Raw genomic sequence first — 18,802 nt, forward strand, 5'->3', positions numbered from 1 at the left:
TTTCAACCTCAGCACTATCGACATTTTGGACAAGATCTTTACTGACATTGGGACAAGATTCTTTATCGCGGGGGGTCTGTTCTGTGCATTAGAGTACATTCAGCAGGATTCCTGACGTCTACCCAGTCAGATGCCAGTAGCGTCCCTTTCCGCAAGATGCGACAACCCCAAACGTCTCCAGATTGTCAAACATCCCCTTGGGGGTTGCAAAATCACCTTTGATTGAGAAACACTGCTTTAGATAAAAATTCACCTTAGACTTGTTAAATTTTTTTGCAATTACCTGATATCTACCTCAAAAGTCTAAATGACCCAATTTCAACACCAGTATTCGAACCCCACTGAATGCAACAGAAAGCAAATCAAGGAGGCAATTAATTACATACTGCCTAACTTGCTGCTTCCTTGTAGTTCCAGTTGCATTTGGCTGTTGGCTTTCCTTCCTCTTCACTGTTTGAATTGTTGCTGTGCAGGGCAAAAACAGCGTCGGCTCCACCTCAGAGCTGGCCGCATTTCAACAACGGCTGGGAGGACTCTCATGGGGCTTTCCAAGCTTAATTAGTTCATATTTGTCAAGTTCCTTAGGAAGCTCAGGCCAGGATGCTATGGGAAGTCCAAGTTACTGGGATTCTCGCCACACTCTTTAAAAGAACATTCCCACATAAAAAGGCTGGGGTAAGCCAGAAAAGAGCTCATAGGAGCGTGTGTGAATAGTGAAGGCGTCCTTGGGAAGTGCATTTGAGACCATAAAGAAAGAGAGTAATACTTTCCAACTTTCTGGCCCTCCTCCTATTCTCTAGAGCAGGAAATTATTTAAAGTATTTCCTGAACAGCTGAAGTATGTTAGAAACCTGCTAGCATTCTCTACATTATCTCCAGGAAATAGACCCCAAAGAATTTCTTTGCAACAAGAAACTATTTGGGCTCTGTTGCTCATTTCCACCTGAATGGGATGGATACTCTCATTCTGGGAACTGGAGATAGCAATCTTGTTAGATCATTTTGATGTCATACTCAGTGTCCAAAAGAACATTCCCTCAAAGAGAACTCTTAGCATGTGTGTGTGTGTGTTTGTGTGCGTGTGTGTGGAGACAGAGAGAAACTTTCTTTGCCAGGTATTAGCATCATCAGTAATAGCTCACTAGTTATCTAGTTACCCCCACTTAATCTCCAGGGTGGGGTAAGAATGAGGTCAACCTCTTCTGTTTTAGGCAGAATTCTAGAATGTGCAACAAAAGGAAACTGATTAGTCCCATCCCACCTCTAGAGATTTGCTCTCTCCAAGGCTTGAGCCCATAAATCTCTCAGGGTGGGGGTCCACAGGCATCCTGCCCCCCAAGCCAAGTTTAAGCCTCCCAAGCAAATCGATGTTGGGATGTTGGTGAGGTCACGGGACGGAGAGCCATCTGGGAGCCAGCTGTGACTTTGGCTAGCAAATTCCCCCAGCCTCCTAGGAGAAGGGCAAGCATGATTACCACAGCAGAAATACCAGGGGGAAATGGCATTCGTTACATCCAGAGCAAAGCACAGGGCCTAGAAACAAAGCCAATTTCTGAAGAGAATGACAGATCTGATTATGCTGGTGAAGGCCAGGCAAGTTCCCTGCTTCCTTAAGAACAGTTAGGAACCGTTCCCCCTGTGGCAGCCGTGCTCAGGATCCAACCCTGGGAAGTGTGTGATTTGCCTCTCGGAGACCTGGCAGCAGGGTGGGGAGCCAAACAGTATTTTTGTTGCCGCCCGCCCTCTGGGGCCTCCGGGGAAGCCAAACTTGAGGCCAAAGAGAGAAATACAAACCCCTGCCATCTTCTCTTGCCGGGGACAAAGGCACCACATTCTTTGTGTGCTTCATCATGCTTTTGGAATGAATGTCCACCAAATGCCATCTTTTAGGGACAGCAGTTAAAACTCCCGTTCAACCTGAGCTCTTTAGTCAAATTACAGCTAAATTCTTGGCTTGGCCTGAGGTCTTAAAGGACTGCGTGAAGCGGGCTCAGATGGTGACGTTAAAGAAAATAAAGCACACCTCAAATGTGTAGAAAATAAATTGGAAAGATCTACACCTGAAGTTTCTAATATTTTAAAGGTGGCTACACCTTTAAGAACCTAATTTTCATCAGCGTATGAGCCCCTTTCTCAGAAAAGCTCATACTCACATACCTAACAGTAAACTTTGCATACGATTTCAGGGGTTCAGGGGCCCCTTAAGGTGTATCTTGGATCTCAGGTTATTCACATTAAAAATTTCTATCTCTACAATCTACTATGTATAAAACAAATAAGCTACAAGGATATATTGTAGAGCACAGGGAATATAGCCAATATTTTATAATAACTATAAATGGAGTATAATCTATAAAAATTCTGAAACACTATTGTACAATTAGTTGTACACCTGAAACTAATATTGTAAATCAACTGTACCTCAATAAAAAAAATCCAATACTGTTCATGTGTTTAAGTAAATGCCTTGCGGTTTTATTTTTTCCTTGTATTCTTTTTTAATAAAATTTAAAATAACTTGAAAAAAAAGAATTCCTATCTATGAAAAAATATACAATCCAATGGTGGGACTTTAGGCTATTTTTATCTTTGTGGTGTTGTATTTTTTAAATTTTCCAAAATTAGCATTAGTTTTGTAACTAGGAAAAGTTATTTTACAAAGTTACCAAAAAGAAAGGAAAGAAGTTTCATATTCACTAAGTTAATGTTTCCTTGGAATGACAGCCATTGGCTGAAAAGATGGGCAAAAATGTAGTAGGGGGATAGTCACTGGTCACCTAAAAGTTTGGTCCAAGACAAAGAGCTTGAAAAGGGCTTCTCATTTCTACGTGTTTTTCCACATTTCTCCTGTTGTCCAACAGTTTTGCTAAAAAATCATATGTGTCTTCGTAGCTACAATCAGAACAGCCTTCTGATACTTAGGTATTTATATTATCCTTCCACTTTTCATTCATTTTGAATGAATTCAGTTTTCTGATTCATCCAATCCTTCAAGTTCCCTTGTTTTTGTGGTTAAGCTTCCAATATCTCTACCTGAACCTGTTTTCTAAACATTCAACCTTTTTCAAAGCAGAAAATACAGCTTTGTTTGGCTGTCTCACTGTGAAATGTTTGCTCACTTAAGGAACTTTATATCACTCTTAAGTAAAGGCCGATTTGTTGTCTATACTGACAAGTTTCTAAGCAAACCATCACCAAGTTGGCTTGGGTGGCTCAGATGGGGCTGTTCTCATGGCTGGTGAGACAATAGATGAGGAGGTGCCCCAAATAAACTGCTCAACAGAATTCAGAGAAAGGGGAATGGGGGCGGGGCACAGGAAGAGAACTCAGAGCTCTTGCAGGGTTTAGCTGCAAAGGCCATCCCGGAAAAAGCTGGTGAGCCTTGGGCCAGTTCCAGTTTGGAAAGCTCTGGCAAGCCTGTAACAAAAGTAAAGGCTGACAGAACATCCAACGTTGGGATAGACTCCTACCATTGAGTATAGAAACAAGCCATGTAATGTCTCATGTTGATGTGTATCTGTGACTGATAAGAGGGGGGAAAAAAGGGAGAGTAATAACAAACTTAGTCTAGGAGATAAAATGTGCCAAAATAGAGGCCTGTGGAAGAACTGAAGGAAAACTTTGCTGTTAAAAGGTTGGGAAGGGGGCCTCCCTGGTGGCGCAAGTGGTTGAGAGTCCGCCTGCCGATGCAGGGGATACGGGTTCGTGCCCCGGTCTGGGAGGATCCCATATGCCGCGGAGCGGCTGGGCCCGTGAGCCATGGCTGCTGAGCCTGTGCATCCGGAGCCTGTGCTCCGCAACGGGAGAGGCCACAACAGTGAGAGGCCCGCGTACCACAAAAAAAAAAAAAAAAAAAAAAAAAAAAAAAAAAAAAAAAAAGGTTGGGAAGGGCTTCCCTGGTGGCGCAGTGGTTGAGAGTCCGCCTGCCGATGCAGGGAACATGGGTTCGTGCCCCGGTCCGGGAGGATCCCACATGCCGCGGAGCGGCTGGGCCCGTGAGCCATGGCCGCGGAGCCTGCGCGTCCGGAGCCTGTGCTCCGCAATGGGAGAGGCCACAGCAGTGAGAGGCCCGCGTACCACAAAAAAAAAAAAAAAAAAAAAAAAAAAGGTTGGGAATAGCTGTTCTATGACTACAATACTTAGCTAGGATATTAATACTATATAGTAATTAGTAACTGTACTTATATTTTACATCAGAGATTGTGCTATTTTAACAGCCCAAAGGTCACTCACTCACTAAAATATAGTAGAGACAGGTTTTGAACTCAGGCTGATCTGGCTCCTAATTACTAGTCCATTCCATAGCACTACCTCTCCAAACTAGGGCAGGGAAAGACATTTTTGATTGTGAAAAGCGTGGGAGGAATGAACAAACTGATCAGTTTAAGAGGGTTTGTTGACTACAACTCCTACACAGTGTTATGAAACTGTTCCAAATATTTAGGAGGAACTGGGCATTTGTGGACACCAGAATTATGCTTTCAAACTATGCCCAAAACATGCCATTTAACATACAAGTGCTCAAAATTAAAATGCTCTTCTGCCCTCAAAAAGCCCTACTTGATAGCTTGAGTGTTTTTTATCATCTTTATTAGCTAGGGTTACGAAAGGTAAATCAGCGATGTCACTAAAACACTTTTCACGAGCACTTTCCCTTGGGGGAGGAAGCACCGCATGATTTGGCCAGGTTTTGTTAATCACAAATTAGGTCAACAGCCCAACCTCAAAAGAAAGAACCATTAATGACATATTTCAAGGGCTTTGCAAAATCAGCCAGCTGGGTCTTGGCAAGCTTCAGGAAGGGTGGAGGGAGGGAAGGAGTGGCCAGCTACACTTTCCTTAATGATCTTTTGAACTTGGGGTCCTGTAGCTCACAAGGTTTCCAACTGCCCATACAAACAAAACTGAAGACTTTGCTTCCACTGCTATTTAGAATAGAAAGGAACCTGCCACTTTGGTGACCACAATTTTGGTTTTAATTCTTGGTTCTGGAAAGCTCAAAAAAAATAAATGAATAAACAAGAGCAATTTAAGAGGCCTAATGCTGAAGCAAAAATCCTATTTAACAATGAGGATTTACAGTGACAAATTATCCAGAATTTATTTTCAGTGATGCAGCCACAGAAAGGCTGAAGAGAGGGACGGAAAAAAAATCAAACATCAGTAAGAAAAGGAATGTTTATTTCCTATCTTAATGCTAAAAATAGTTAAGTGGCTTGATAGGATTTAAAGCCAAGATACAATGTAGCAATTTAAAGAATCAGGGACTTCCCTGGTGGCACAGTGGTTAAGGATCCGCCTGCCAGTGAAAGACACATGGGTTCGAGCCCTGGTCCGGGAAGATCCCACATGCCGCGGAGCAACGAAGCCCGTGAGCCACAACTACTCGGCCTGCTTTCTACAGCCCGCGAGCCACAACTACTGAGCCTGCGTGCCACAATTACTGAAGCACGTGCACCTAGAGCCCGTGCTCCACAACAAGAGAAGCCACCGTGATGAGAAGCCCGTGCACCGCAACAAAGAGTAGCCCCCGCTCGCCACAACTAGAGAAAGCCCACACGCAGCAAAGAAGACCCAACACAGCCAAGAAAAAAAAAAAAAATCAATACTCCGGGAAATATTTAACACTGACGTTCAAACTTCTAATGATAATGTTAACTTTTTTTTTTTTGGCTGCGTGGCATGTGGGATCTTAACTCCCCAACCAGGGATCGAACCCACAGCCCCCTGCATTGGAAGCACATAGTGTTAACCACTGGACCACCAGGGAAGTCCTGATAATGTTAACTTTTTAAGGATTTTTGCAACAAGCAAAATAAGTGTCTGCAGTTTTTACTTTTATATTTCACTAAAATTTTGTGTTACCTTCCCACCCTTACTTACAACTAATACAAAAATCAAAGTTATAGGCAAAGGTAATTAAAATCTTAGATGAGATTTAAAACTGCTAGCTTAAAAATGTAGTGCATTAATAAAAGCAATTTAGACATTATCATTTTATGAAAGAGGGAAAAGTTGGTGGCTATAGTGTTTTATCACTTTTTAAAATCAAGCTGAATATAAAACCTCAAAAAATACCTCAGATTTTATCCAGTTAAGTTCAATAAAAACATACAAATGTCTCTCTGGATTTTAACTCCAAGGAAACTAGTATGTTAAGAATTTTATCTAAAATATGAAAATGTATTTTTAGAAATCAGCTGCCTCCTGTCCATTACTTCACTGAGTCATGCCTTTACGCTAACAAATTCAGGCCTTGTACTCTTATCAAAGTGTATATTACACTAGTCCCTTTAAAGACAAAGCTCCACCTACCTTAAAGCAAAAGCCTAGGATGTCCAGGTTTACTTCCACATTTTCTCAAGTGAAAGACTTCTGGATGCAGCAACCAAGAAGGGACTTATGCTGGGGAAAGGGGAGGGAAGGAGCGGAGTGGAGCACGAGGTAGGCAGGGAAGGGAGGACGGGCTGCAGAGCCGCAGTCTGGTTACTTCTCTCCTCCCCCTCCCACCCCCCCCGCCCCGCTTTTTGAAAAAATTTATTTATTTTTGGCTGCGTTGGGTCTTCATTGCTGCGTGCAGGCTTTCTCTAGTTGCAGAGAGCAGGGGCTACTCTTCGTTGCGGTGCGCGGGCTTCTCATTGCGGTGGCTTCTCTTGTTGCAGAGCATGGACTCTAGGCACGTGGGCTTCAGTAGTTGTGGGTCGCGGGCTCTAGAGCGCAGGCTCAGTAGTTGTGGTGTACGGGCTTAGTTGCTCCGCGGCATGTGGGATCTTCCCCGACCAGGGCTCGTAGCCATGCCCCCTGCATTGGCAGGCAGATTCTTAACCACTGAGCCACCAGGGAAGTCCCAGCTTTTACCTTCTGTGGTGGAAAAAGGCAGTGGAGGCTTTGCTCATCACTTTTCCACCAGTCAAAAAAGCAGCCATAAATAAACTAATTCAAAAAAAAAAGGCAGAAACTAACAGTTGTACATTTCGTTTTCCTGAGACTTCTGGGATACTGTAGCTAACACTCCACCCCCCAACCCCTTCCTTTTCTGCTAACAGCATAGAAACTCCTTCAAGTAGTGGCTTTCACAACCCAGGCTACACAGATGGAGCACCTGGGGATTAAATTAAAAACTTAAGTACACTATTTCAACCCCACTCCTTACCAACTAAACTTTCCCAGTTGTTGATGCCAAGGTGCAGCCTTGAAACCACTTTCAGCCTTGAAGTTCAGAGGAATGAATTCCACTTGTAGCTCCAGGAGAAATTTATGATTAAATTTAAGATTTTTATCCCACCTCCCTGGCCAGTAAGCCTTGAGAAGACATTGGCTGAGGGCTTCTGCGAAATTTTGTTTGTTCTTTGGTGAAAACTTGTGAAAAAAATTTTTCTGACTGGTGTGAAATGGATGTGAAGACTGGAAGTGCCAATGGCCATTTTCACCAACCAAGAGGGCAAGCAGCCTGGAGCAAAGCCAGAATTCAGAAGTGGGCAGGAAGTCACCAATCTTGTATCCTTGATGACATAACAAACTTTATATTAAATGATGTCTGCAACCAAAACTACACCCCTGGTTAGAGTCACATCCGTTCAGTTCAGCTCCCCTTCATTTGCAGCCTTTTAAGAGCTCTAAATCAGAAAGTAACACGTCGGCATGGTGAAGTAAAGAAAAGGGTGGAATTGAATCTTTATTTACAGGACACTGCAAGATATGAAATTCCACATAGAAATAAGAAACCCACTGAGAGGAGAAGCTTCATACAGTATGTACAGTTTGGAACTGTTCAAGTATAGTTTCTTTGTAAAAAGTGCTACAATAACAAACCACGTGTAAAGAGTTCTTAGTAGAGGAACAGTAAGACAAACTTCTACCAAACAGTACACAACAAACAACTTTATACCTCAGATGTACAATCTAAAAGTTGAAGGTCCCAGCAGTGCCATCCTGAACTTGGAATGTATACCCTTCAGAGGTAGTTTCTGGCACAACATTTTGATCTTCCTCTTCCTGGAAGTATTTAAAAACAAACAATATAATCCCATAAATATGGCACATTTCTAAGAGGTAGCTGCCTAGAAGTCTATATTTACTCTTTTTTCTTCTTTTATCTCAATTTATTTAGGCTAAAAACAAAAACAAAAAAGTTTACACATTTCTCCCACCTCTGGCAACCACCAATCTGTTCTCCATATCTATGAGCTTGTGTGTGTGTTTTTTAACATTCCAAATATAAGAGAGATCTCATGGTATTTGTCTTCCTCTGTCTGACTCATTTCACTTAGCATAATGCCTATAAGGTATTCACTCTTAAAGTCTTCATTTGTGTATTTCACCTTTAATCCTGAAACACACTTCAATATCTCAAATAGTGGAGGGAGGGCTACTGAAACTTGCCTGAGAGGGGAAGGTTCTGAATGGGTTAAGAAATGCTACTACAACATGGATACAACTAGAGATTATCATACTAAGTGAAATAAGTCAGAAAGACAAATACCGTACGATATTACTTACATGTGAAATCTAAACTATGACACAAATGAACCTATCTGTGAAACAGAATCACAGACATCAAGAACAGACTGGTGGTTGCCAAGGGGGAGGGGGATGGGGGAAGGATGGAGTGAGAGACTGGCGTTAAGTGTAAGCTATTATACATAGAATGGATAAACAACAAGTTCTTACTGTACAGCACAGAGAACTATAGTCAATATCCTATGATAAACCATAGTGGAAAAGAACATATACAAAAAAGAATATATATATGTATAACTGAATCACTTTGCTATACAGCAGTAATTAACACAACATTGTAAATCAACAATACTTCAATAAAAAATTATAATATTAAGAGAAAAAAATTTTTAAAGAAAGCTTCTACAATTAACAGAAAAATAGAGATTTTTTTTAACCTGTCACTTTTCAGTAGGCAAGAGCAAAACCGATTAGGCCAGAGGATGGCTGTGGGGTCGGCCTACTTCTCCAACTCCTACACAAACTTAGTCTCAAGATATTCCAAGATTCATGGGGCTTCCCTGGTGGCGCAGTGGTTAAGACTCTGTGATACCACTGCAGGGGGCCTGGGTTCGATCCCTGGTCAGGGAACTAGAGCCCACAAGCATGCCGCAACTAAGACCCAGCACAACCAAATAAATTAAACAACAACAACAAAAAGATATTCTAAGATTCGTGAGGCTTTTCATTCGAAAGTAAATTGGTGACTTTTTAATATCTCAAGTTACAAAGATGGTATTATCATCAAGCCAAACATTAGAGGAGCAAATATATATGTCACCTCCTACTACACTAATATTTTACTGTATTTATCAGGGCTCATTAAAAAAGTATGAGGAAAAAAAAATCTTACGGGCTTAATCCTAAGTGTGCATTTTCCCAGTGCTTATTAACATTACCAGGTTACTCACCTCCACAGAGAAATACTTCTCAATCAAGTTTAATGAAGCTTTGTACACAGACTCATTTTCATGGTTTTGTAGAGCTTCAATTTTGTCCAAACCTCCACATTCTTCAATCATTATACTAAGTTTCTCAGTTTCACCTAGTTTCTCAGCAGCCTAAAAAAAATTTCCAAGTTTAGTAGCTTAAACTTTGAATGTTCTGTTTTAATGAAGAAAACAATGTCTACGTTTGACTATCAGTATATATCAGACAGAAATAAACACAACAGTTCCTTCCATAATCCTATGAGATAAAACTATCTACATTTTTTTTTTTTTTTTTGCAGTACACGGGCCTCTCACTGTTGTGGCCTCTCCCGTTGCGGAGCACAGGCTCCGGATGCGCAGGTTCAAAGGCCATGGCTCACGGGCCCAGCCGCTCCGCGGCATGTGGGATCTTCCCGGACCGGGGCACAAACCCGTGTCCCCTGCATCAGCAGGCGGACTCTCAACCACTGCACCACCAGGGAAGCCCTATCTACATTTTTATCTACATTTTACATTTTTTAAAAATTCAAGGGAATCAGACCTGTACTTGCTCTTAGCAACTACTTCTGTAGCCTTCAGTCACAAAGATCTTAGTATAGTTCTCAACCTTTTCTGTGGATCAAAATCACCTTGGCAACTTTAAAAATGACGGCATAGGGGCTCCCCTGGTGGCACAGTGGTTGAGAGTCCACCTGCCGATGCAGGGCACACGGGTTCGTGCCCCGGTCCGGGAAGGTCCCACATGCCGCGGAGCGGCTGGGCCCGTGAGCCATGGCTGCTGAGCCTGCGCGTCTGGAGCCTGTGCTCCACAGCGGGAGAGGCCCCAACAGTGAGAGGCCCGCATACCGCAAAATAAATAAATAAATAAATTTAAATAAACAAACAAACAAATAAATAAATAAATAAATAAATACATAAATACATAAATAAATACATAAATACATAAATAAATACATAAATAAATAAATAAATACATAAATAATAATAATAAAAAATGACGGTATATCCAGGTTCAATTGGTCTGTGATGGGAATAGGAAATTACTAGTGTAAAAGCACCCCAGATAATCCCAAGATGTATGTAGTCAAGAAAGAGAACCATTGTCCAAGAGTAAAGAGGGCCTACAGTATGTAAAAACAAATTCCCTGGACTAGATTATTTGATGATATCAAGAACCTATTAGGTGTAAGAATGATATTGTGGCTAAATATGTTTTAAAGTTCTCAACTTTTAGGAGAAACATCAATTTTTACAAATGAAATTACTTACTTGCTTCAAAATAAAATTTTAGGGCTTCCCTGGTGGCGCAGTGGTTAAGAATCCGCCTGCCAATGCAGGGGACACGGGTTTAAGTCCTGCTCTGGGAAGATCCCACATGCTGTGGAGCAGCTAAGCCCGTGCGCCACAACTACTGAGCCTACGCTCTAGAGCCCGTGAGCCACAACTACTGAAGCCCACATGCCACAACTACTGAAGCCCACGTGCCTAGAGCCCGTGCCCCACAAGAAAAGCCACCGCAATGAGAAGCCCGCGCACCACAAAGAAGAGTAGCCCCCACTCGCCGCAACTAGAGAAAGCCTGTGCGCAGCAACGAAGACCCCATGCAGCCAAAAATAAATAAATAAATAAAATTTTAAAACCCAAAATTTTAGGTAAGGTGAGTAGAAAAAGAGGCCAAATGTTGACAATTATTTATGCTAGGTGATGGATACACTAGGAATCATTATTCTAAACTCAACTTTGATATGTACAAATTTCCGTAATCTGAAGTTTAAAGTTGTTGAGTAAGACCTACCTACCACCAAACACTATGACAAGTGCCATGTGCTAGCATGCTTGGATCAATTAGGAATGGAACCAGAAGAAAAATATAATTAACTAGGTCATTCAAATTTAATTTCACCAAAATTCAGTATGAAACTGGGGAATTAAAAATTCTTGACAAAATAAATAGGTATGAATAGTGTCCACATATGTACCTGACCTCAATTCAGGTGACATCATTCACCTGTCATCTCCTTTATCTCTCTTACAATCCGTTGTCACACCTTTTATCAAGAGTGTGGCCCCTCACTTTGTTATAAAGCAGAAACTAATAAAAATAAATAAATAAATAAAATAAAAAAATAAAAAGTATAACTGATTCACTTTGTTATAATGCAGAAACTAAAAAAAAAAAAAAAAAAAAAGAGTGTGGCCCCCATAAATGTCTCTCTGATTCTGTGGCCCCCTGAGTAAGCTCAGCTGCCCCCACCCCCGTCACCTACATAGCAAACCAATTATCAAGTCCAAATTCAAACACATGCCACCTTCTTAAGACTTACCTGAAAGATATTTGAGATGGCATCCAGAATAACCAGAATAATTTTAGTGTCTTTCGTAGTCAGGAGGTTCATCAACGGTTCTATTATGCCACAATGAACAAGGTATACAATCTGCTCAACTGTTCCGCCGCTTGTGTAGTTGGTCACAGCCCATACAGCTTCCTTTTGTGTCTTAAAGTCGGCCTAATTAACATAAGGAAACAGGTTTATTTCAGAATGGTCATAAAAATAAGATTCCAAAAGTACTGTTATAGAAAAACGGTGACTAAAACTACCAACTGGTTCTATCCAAGTTTAAATAAAAGAAATGACTATTATTTAGCAAAGGCAGTTAAGTAGAACTTAACATTAGTACATTAAGAATCTACCAAGTGCCTGTCCATAAACACTAACAATCCCTTATTAAGTCCTAAGACTTCATTACCTTAGAAAGAACGCCAACAAGGAGTGGGACTAATCCATGATTTACAACTTGCTGTATCTGGTCCTGGCGGCCAGCCGTGATGTTTGACATTGTCCACGTAGCTTCCTTCTGAATATTAGTTTTGGAGTTTGCTAGGAGGCTGGGAAAGATGGCAAGTGCTCCTGCATCTATTACAACCTGAGTCTGTTCATCTGTCCCAGTGACAATATTCCCTATGGCTCTTAGCGCGGGAGTCTGAAAAGGAAAAAAATGTTGACGCTGGCGGTTATCTTTTATCTTTTCCAGCACTGCTCAAAATCTCTATACCCTAAAAGTTTTGACAAGAGGCTCATTATATAGCCTAAAATAGACAAGATGTCAATACTAGTACCAATTGATTACGCTTATACTTTATATCCTCACCTGAAAGTTAACTTACCACTATTGGCAATTCAGTAGCTCCTAAAAGCTTCACAAGTTGGGGTACAACCCCAGTTTTCACAACCATTTCAATCCGTTCATTTGGACCATCGGTAAGGTAGGAAATAGCCCAGCAGGTATCAGCTAAAACTTCTGGATCATCGTGATGCAGGAGACGAACTAAAGTAGGAAGAATTTGCTCAACAGCATCTAAGGGGGGTGCAGGATTCTTGTTGCGACAAAGATTTGAAAGTGTCCAGGTAAGATTACGTAAGTAACCACACTAGGGGAAAAGAAAAAGGCAATGAAGTGCTCTGTGTTTTGAGAAGGTGGGAAAATTAGAATCAATGAATAACTTGATGTATGTTAAGTAACTTACCGCTAAAGATGACAAATCAGGAACTGCCAAAAGTGCCAACAGCGGGTCAACTGCACCATACTTGATAACCAAGTCTCGGAAAACCGAGCCATCACCTTTAAAAAAAAAAAAAAAAAGGCAAAGTTAACCGTAACTACTTGTCTAGCACCATCAATTTCAGTGACTGAGTGCACCAGTGTCTTGACACAAAGAAAACACTCAGAAATTCCTTATATTACATGCCACTTCCACCCCTTATATGCACTGGAAGCAAGTAAGTTCAAAACCCAACACAGACGTCACTATTACTTATGACAAGGCACTTCTACCAACCGCAGTATGACTGAAAACACTCAGTCAAAAGAATTTTAAATCCAAGTACCTGCAATGTTTCCTAGAGCCCATACAGCTTGTTCACTGATGTGAGTGTGGGGAGATGCCAACAGAGAAATGAATGCTGGGATAGCACCTCCATCTACCACAGCCTTGGTCTGTTCTGATGTCCCGGAAGCAATGTTAGTGAGGGCCCAAGCAGATTCAAACTGAATGGGACTACAATCAGGTCTGCCCAAGAAGGACACAAATTTTGGAATCAAACCAGCCCGGATTATGCTGTCTATAGGGGGCTGTTTTTCCCTGGAAAGCAGCTTCCTAAGGGTAAGCAAAAAGAGAAACAAAAATTGAAGGTGATTATCAAAACACGTTCATATAGAAAAAAAATTTAAAACGCAACTCAAGAGTTTAGAACTTTAAAAAACCTTTTACAGTGAAGCACTAAATGCTGAGACATCCTGGAATTTAAGAGGAGCTGAGCAGACTGGCTGCATGGCGCTACCATAAGTTGCGTCGTAAACTACTTTTTTTCCAAAACTGAGATATTACCAATAATGTAGAACCTTCTCTCTGCATCTCTGCAGAAATCTACTTTAGATCTTATCACTTTTTAAAAACTTTGACAATCTGATAGCATTGCACTCTCATTGTTAATTTAATTTGAATTTCTCTGACCACTAGTGAAGCTAAACATCTTTTCCATGATCATTTGTCAACTGGATTTGCTTTTCCCCACACTGTCAAGCTACAGAAATTATTAATCCTTTCTATTATGGATATCACATATATTTGCGTATGGTGGGAGATAAGAGTCTACATATATTTATTTCCTAAATGGATGGACCATTCTAAATAAATGGGATAGCACCTCCATCCCATTAGCTATTAGGGATAGCTAATCCCACTTCCTGAATAATTCCTCCTTTCCCTGACACTGACTTGAAATGCCACTCTGACAAAAACTTTGTAATTTTGTTAAAAAGTACACCAAAAGGTTAACAGTGATTATCACTGGAGGTAGATGGAATTTAGGCAATTACAGAAAATTTTACATCCTCCTAAGGGAAGATTCTAATGAAAATACGCCTAGGCCTGGCTTAACCTTTACTTTACACACACCACCTGCTCATCACTTTCCCACCAAAAAAGGCTGATTTCTTAGGTTACCCATGCTATAACAGACAAGGCTTACCTAGCAGCTTGAGTAGCTTGGAGCTGGCTTTCCAAATTGTTGCTATTTATGCCTTTGACAATGTCATCAACAGACCAATTTACAGTGCCCTACAAGAAGAGTGGAATTAATTTTGCAAATTATCATTTTTAAGATTAAATACAGTGTTTCCCTGGTGGCGTAGTAGTTAAGAATCCGCCTGCCAATGCAGGAGACGTGGGTTCAAGCCCTGGTCCGGGAAGATCCCACATGTCGCGAAGCAACTAAGCCTGTGCGCCACAACTACTGAGCCTGTGCTCTAGAGCCCGTGAGCCACAAACTACTGAGCCCGTGTGCCACAACTACTGAAGCCCACGTGCCTAGAGGCCGTGCTCCACAACAAGAGAAGCCACTGCAGTGAAAAGCCTGAGCACCGCTAATGAAGAGTAGCCCCTGTTCACTGCAACCACAGAAGAGCCCGTGTGCAGCAACAAAGACCCAACGTAGCCAAAAATAAAGTAAATAAAATAAAATAAATTTATTTTTAAAAAAGGATTAAATACAAACAATAAAACCCCAACGTGAAGACATTCCTAAATTTATAATCAGTTACTAAGAGTTTAGCCCTACATTAAAATTTGCCTGTTAATGAAATATTCATTTTTAATACGGAGAACAATTCTCAAACTTGGTGTCATGATTAAACAAAGTCTCAAGTAATGGAGTATCCCAGCATTTAGTCACTAGGTAAAGTAGCTGTGAACAACTTTAAAAAAATGAATTAGAGCACTGTGAAGGTTATTCCTATCTTAGTCTAAATCACTTGTATTTAGATATGCTGGGATTTTTCATATCTAAGTTTGTTATCTATTCATTTCCACAGTAGTGTTGCAAATATAAATGTATAGGTTGTGATCATAGGTTTGAGTTAACTGTAGCATTGCTTTGAGAACCAATGCTACAGTTAGCTCAAAAAGACAGTGCCCCTTTCTCCCTATAGGCTTACAACTTAACAAGGAAAATGTGACAAGTAAACAACCATATAATAAATGGCTATGGGCTTCCCTGGTGGCGCAGTGGTTGAGAGTCCGCCTGCCGATGCAGGGGACATAGGTTCGTGCCCCGGTCCGGGAAGATCCCACATGCCGCAGAGCGGCTGGGCCCGTGAGCCATGGCCGCTGAGCCTGCGCGTCCGGAGCCTGTGCTCCGCAACGGGAGAGGCCACAACAGTGAGAGGCCCGCGTACCGCAAAAAAAAAAAAAAAAAAAGAGGCTATATGTATAACACTATATATATATACATATATGTAGTGTTATATGTATATAGTGTTATACAGAATTTACTCTCCTTTTTTTGGTGCAGAATGGCGTGCTACAGGAATTCTGAGAAGGGAGCATTTTTCCTGTTAGGCTAACCAAAGAGTGCTATAAGGAGAAGATGGGATTTGAGTATAAAACTCAAGAAATAGTGCATAGGTAGAATTCAATTAAAAAAAAAACTGATAAAATAAGGAGCGCTAAAGCAAAGCATAACGTGAAAAAAAGTAGGAAAGTGCCCAATACCTTTGAAAGATGAAATACATAAATTTGAAAATCTAAGATGGGTCTAATTTACAAAAAACCTTCAAAAAATAAGGATTTAAAACCATAAAGTTTCTAAGATGTTTAAAGCAGTATTTTAGGAAAATTTTTAGGTAAGTAGTATGTGGCACAGAATGAAGGGAAAGATAAAATTAGGGGACTACTGAAAGTAGTTCAGTACTGAGGAAAAAGACCTGAATAAAGCTGGTGACAAGTACAAAAAATAGAGAAGAAAGAAAGGGAGGAAGAGAAAGAGAAAGAAAGAGGTAGAAATAAGATGGTTCTGGACACCATTAACTTTCAATTAACAGTTAAATGGCCAGGTCAAGGTATGAGCTCGCAACTGGAAATGCAGGGAAACTTGAAGGGAGATCAGAGCTAAAGACAACCTTAGAATCAGCTTCAGTAGATTACCGAGGGTGGGCAGGAAAAAGACAACTCATCAGAATTACTGACTGGGAGCACACAAAAACAGATGTTCACATTTGATTGTTAAAACCACAAAGCTAGGAATGTTATTTAAATTTAAATTTCTAAGAAAAGCTCCATATTGATTTTTCTGGGTTTACCGTAATTCATAAGCTAAAATATCCTTACCTGGTTGTTGCGGTTTTCCTGCAGTGGAGAAGCAGCATCATCTGGAAAAGAGCTGACATTTCTCCTTTTCAGCATCTGGTCATCCTTCTTAGCTTTCCTGAGCTCCACGTTAACTTCTATTCGGCGCCGCCTCATTTCCTTGAGAAAAGACAACATATCATCTCACCTTTTACATCAGTTTTTGTTGCCAAGTGAGGGCACTTTTTCAAATTCGCTCGAAATTTTGACCCCCTTTCCAAATATATTCCCGTTTAAAACATACCCTAGGAAAGCAACAGAAGGTACTCACTGTACTGTCTTTCCCCTTGTTCTTGAATCTGTTAAGGCGGGCAGCTGGTGAATTAGCATTCTCATTGGTGGACATGGTTATGAGACAAAGGGAGAAAGCTGTAAGATGAGGGAGAGAAAAAAATTTCCCTTTTATCATTTTGATGTGCAATAAGATGAACATTAATGGAGTTATCAAACACATATTGAGTCTACATTTCTATATTAGAGGAAGAACTTCCTTTTTCAGCACTGTTAAACAGCTTTGGCCAACTGATCTTTGGCCCCTCCCCTCTGAAGGGCTGATACTTCCTGCAGCAGTACTGTCCACCAGAAATACAATGCGGGCTGCATAGATTTAAGTTTCCTAGTAGCCACATTTTTAAAAAAGCAAAAAGGAACAAATGAAATTAACTTTAATAATATATTTTATTTAACCCAACATATATTTTCTCATTTCAACACGTTACATCAAAAAATTACTGAGATATTTTACATTCTTTTTTCTTCGAGATCTTGCAGGGACTTTAAGCTTACAGCATAACTCAATTCAGGCTAGCCACATGCGTTTGGGGACTACCACATCAGACAGTGTGCCTCTAAACTCTATATTGGATCCATAAGTAGTTAATTGAAGACAAAGTAGGGGAAATGAGGTCACAGTTAAAATCTATGTCCTAGGGGCCATAAATTCCGATCCTCTGGAGCCTCTACTGTCTTTAAAAGGCCAAAACAGGTACATTCTCCGAGTCTGAAAATTTTTAAAAATCGGATTCATCATTACATTGTGGAGTCTTTCATAAAATTTCCTGCCCACCCACCCTGAACACCTGCGACGCAGTTCTGCATCTTCAGCATCTCGCATACATTTTCATTTCCAGAAATTCTGAGTGAATCCACTAAATTAGGCTGATATCAGCTGTGCTTCACTCAAACTCACCTACTTAAGAGCATTCTCCAAAAGAGCACAAAAGTAAAAGTCCTCCTTACAAGTGGCTATCTTTAATTTCATTCTGTTCCTTTACGAAATTGTGACACAGCCAAACCAGGGCCTACGTGTTAAGAGACAGAACTTGCAACTGCCACCTCCATCTCCAGTCCCTTCCCCTGCCCCACCCCCCCACCCCCGACCCCATTTCGGGGAAGCAGCAGCGGGAACGGGCGGAGGAGGAGCCAGAGGCCCTACCGCTAGGCCCCCTACCGAGGCTTTCCTCCTCGGGCCTCACTCTGATTCTCTCTCAAAGACGATCCGGCCGTTCGCAGGGCCTCGAGCCCTAAAGCCAACCACTCGCATCGTGCAACGCCCGTCTCGTCAACGAACTACGCCCCCGAGGCCTCGTCAACCAGAGAGGCCAAAGCCAGGCCGGGGACCTACCCTGGGCCTCCCCTCCCGCCACCTGCAATCCGAGCGCGGCCTTGCGGGCCAGCCGTTGCCGCTCGGACTGGTCTGCGGCCTCAGTTCGTACTTACACAGCCGGCTCGAGCTTCCACAGGAGGCGGTGCGGGGCGCACAGGCTGCGGATCGACCGCGCTCAGGTCGTCCACCACGGTCAGCCAGAGGACGGTGTGGCTCGAGCAGCCGGCCGGTGCGATTTAAATTTCCCGGTGGCCCCGCATTCCGATTGGCTGGTTCGAGCTTACGCTATGCGCCCATTGGTGGATTTGAAAAACACGTTGGGGAGGGGACCAGAGGGCCCCGAAGAAGAGAGGATAGCATCGCGAGATAAGGGAGAGGCCAGGCTATCCCAGAGCGCCTTGCAGTTCGGAGAGGAAAGACTCCAGATCCCGGCATGCAGCGCGAAGGGCCAGTTCCCAGTCAGCCATGCCTGGAGCGTTGGCTCTTAGCAGTGGGTTTATGCCTGTACGGTGGATGGTAGTTTCCCTGGATGTTTGCCTTAAACAAGTACCACAAATGATTCCCAAAATAATTCTCTTTCAA

General features: G+C 41.8%; 1 protein-coding gene across 1 annotated transcript; it reads right to left on the reverse strand.

Moving 5' to 3' along the window:
- Positions 1–7,645: 7,645 nt before the first annotated feature.
- KPNA2 (karyopherin subunit alpha 2) lies at positions 7,646–16,960 on the reverse strand (the record flags this gene model as incomplete). The annotated part of the gene is made up of 10 exons (XM_079725119.1): positions 7,646–7,995; positions 9,411–9,560; positions 11,756–11,938; positions 12,180–12,413; positions 12,598–12,861; positions 12,958–13,052; positions 13,319–13,587; positions 14,462–14,550; positions 16,597–16,734; positions 16,886–16,960. The coding sequence occupies 10 exons, from the start codon at positions 16,958–16,960 to the stop codon at positions 7,903–7,905; spliced, it is 1,590 nt and encodes a 529-aa protein (XP_079581245.1). The 3' UTR covers positions 7,646–7,902.
- Between the last annotated feature and the right edge of the window lie 1,842 nt (positions 16,961–18,802).

This window comes from Hyperoodon ampullatus, assembly GCF_949752795.1.
Source record: "Hyperoodon ampullatus genome assembly, chromosome: 19".
Taxonomy (NCBI): domain Eukaryota; kingdom Metazoa; phylum Chordata; class Mammalia; order Artiodactyla; family Ziphiidae; genus Hyperoodon; species Hyperoodon ampullatus.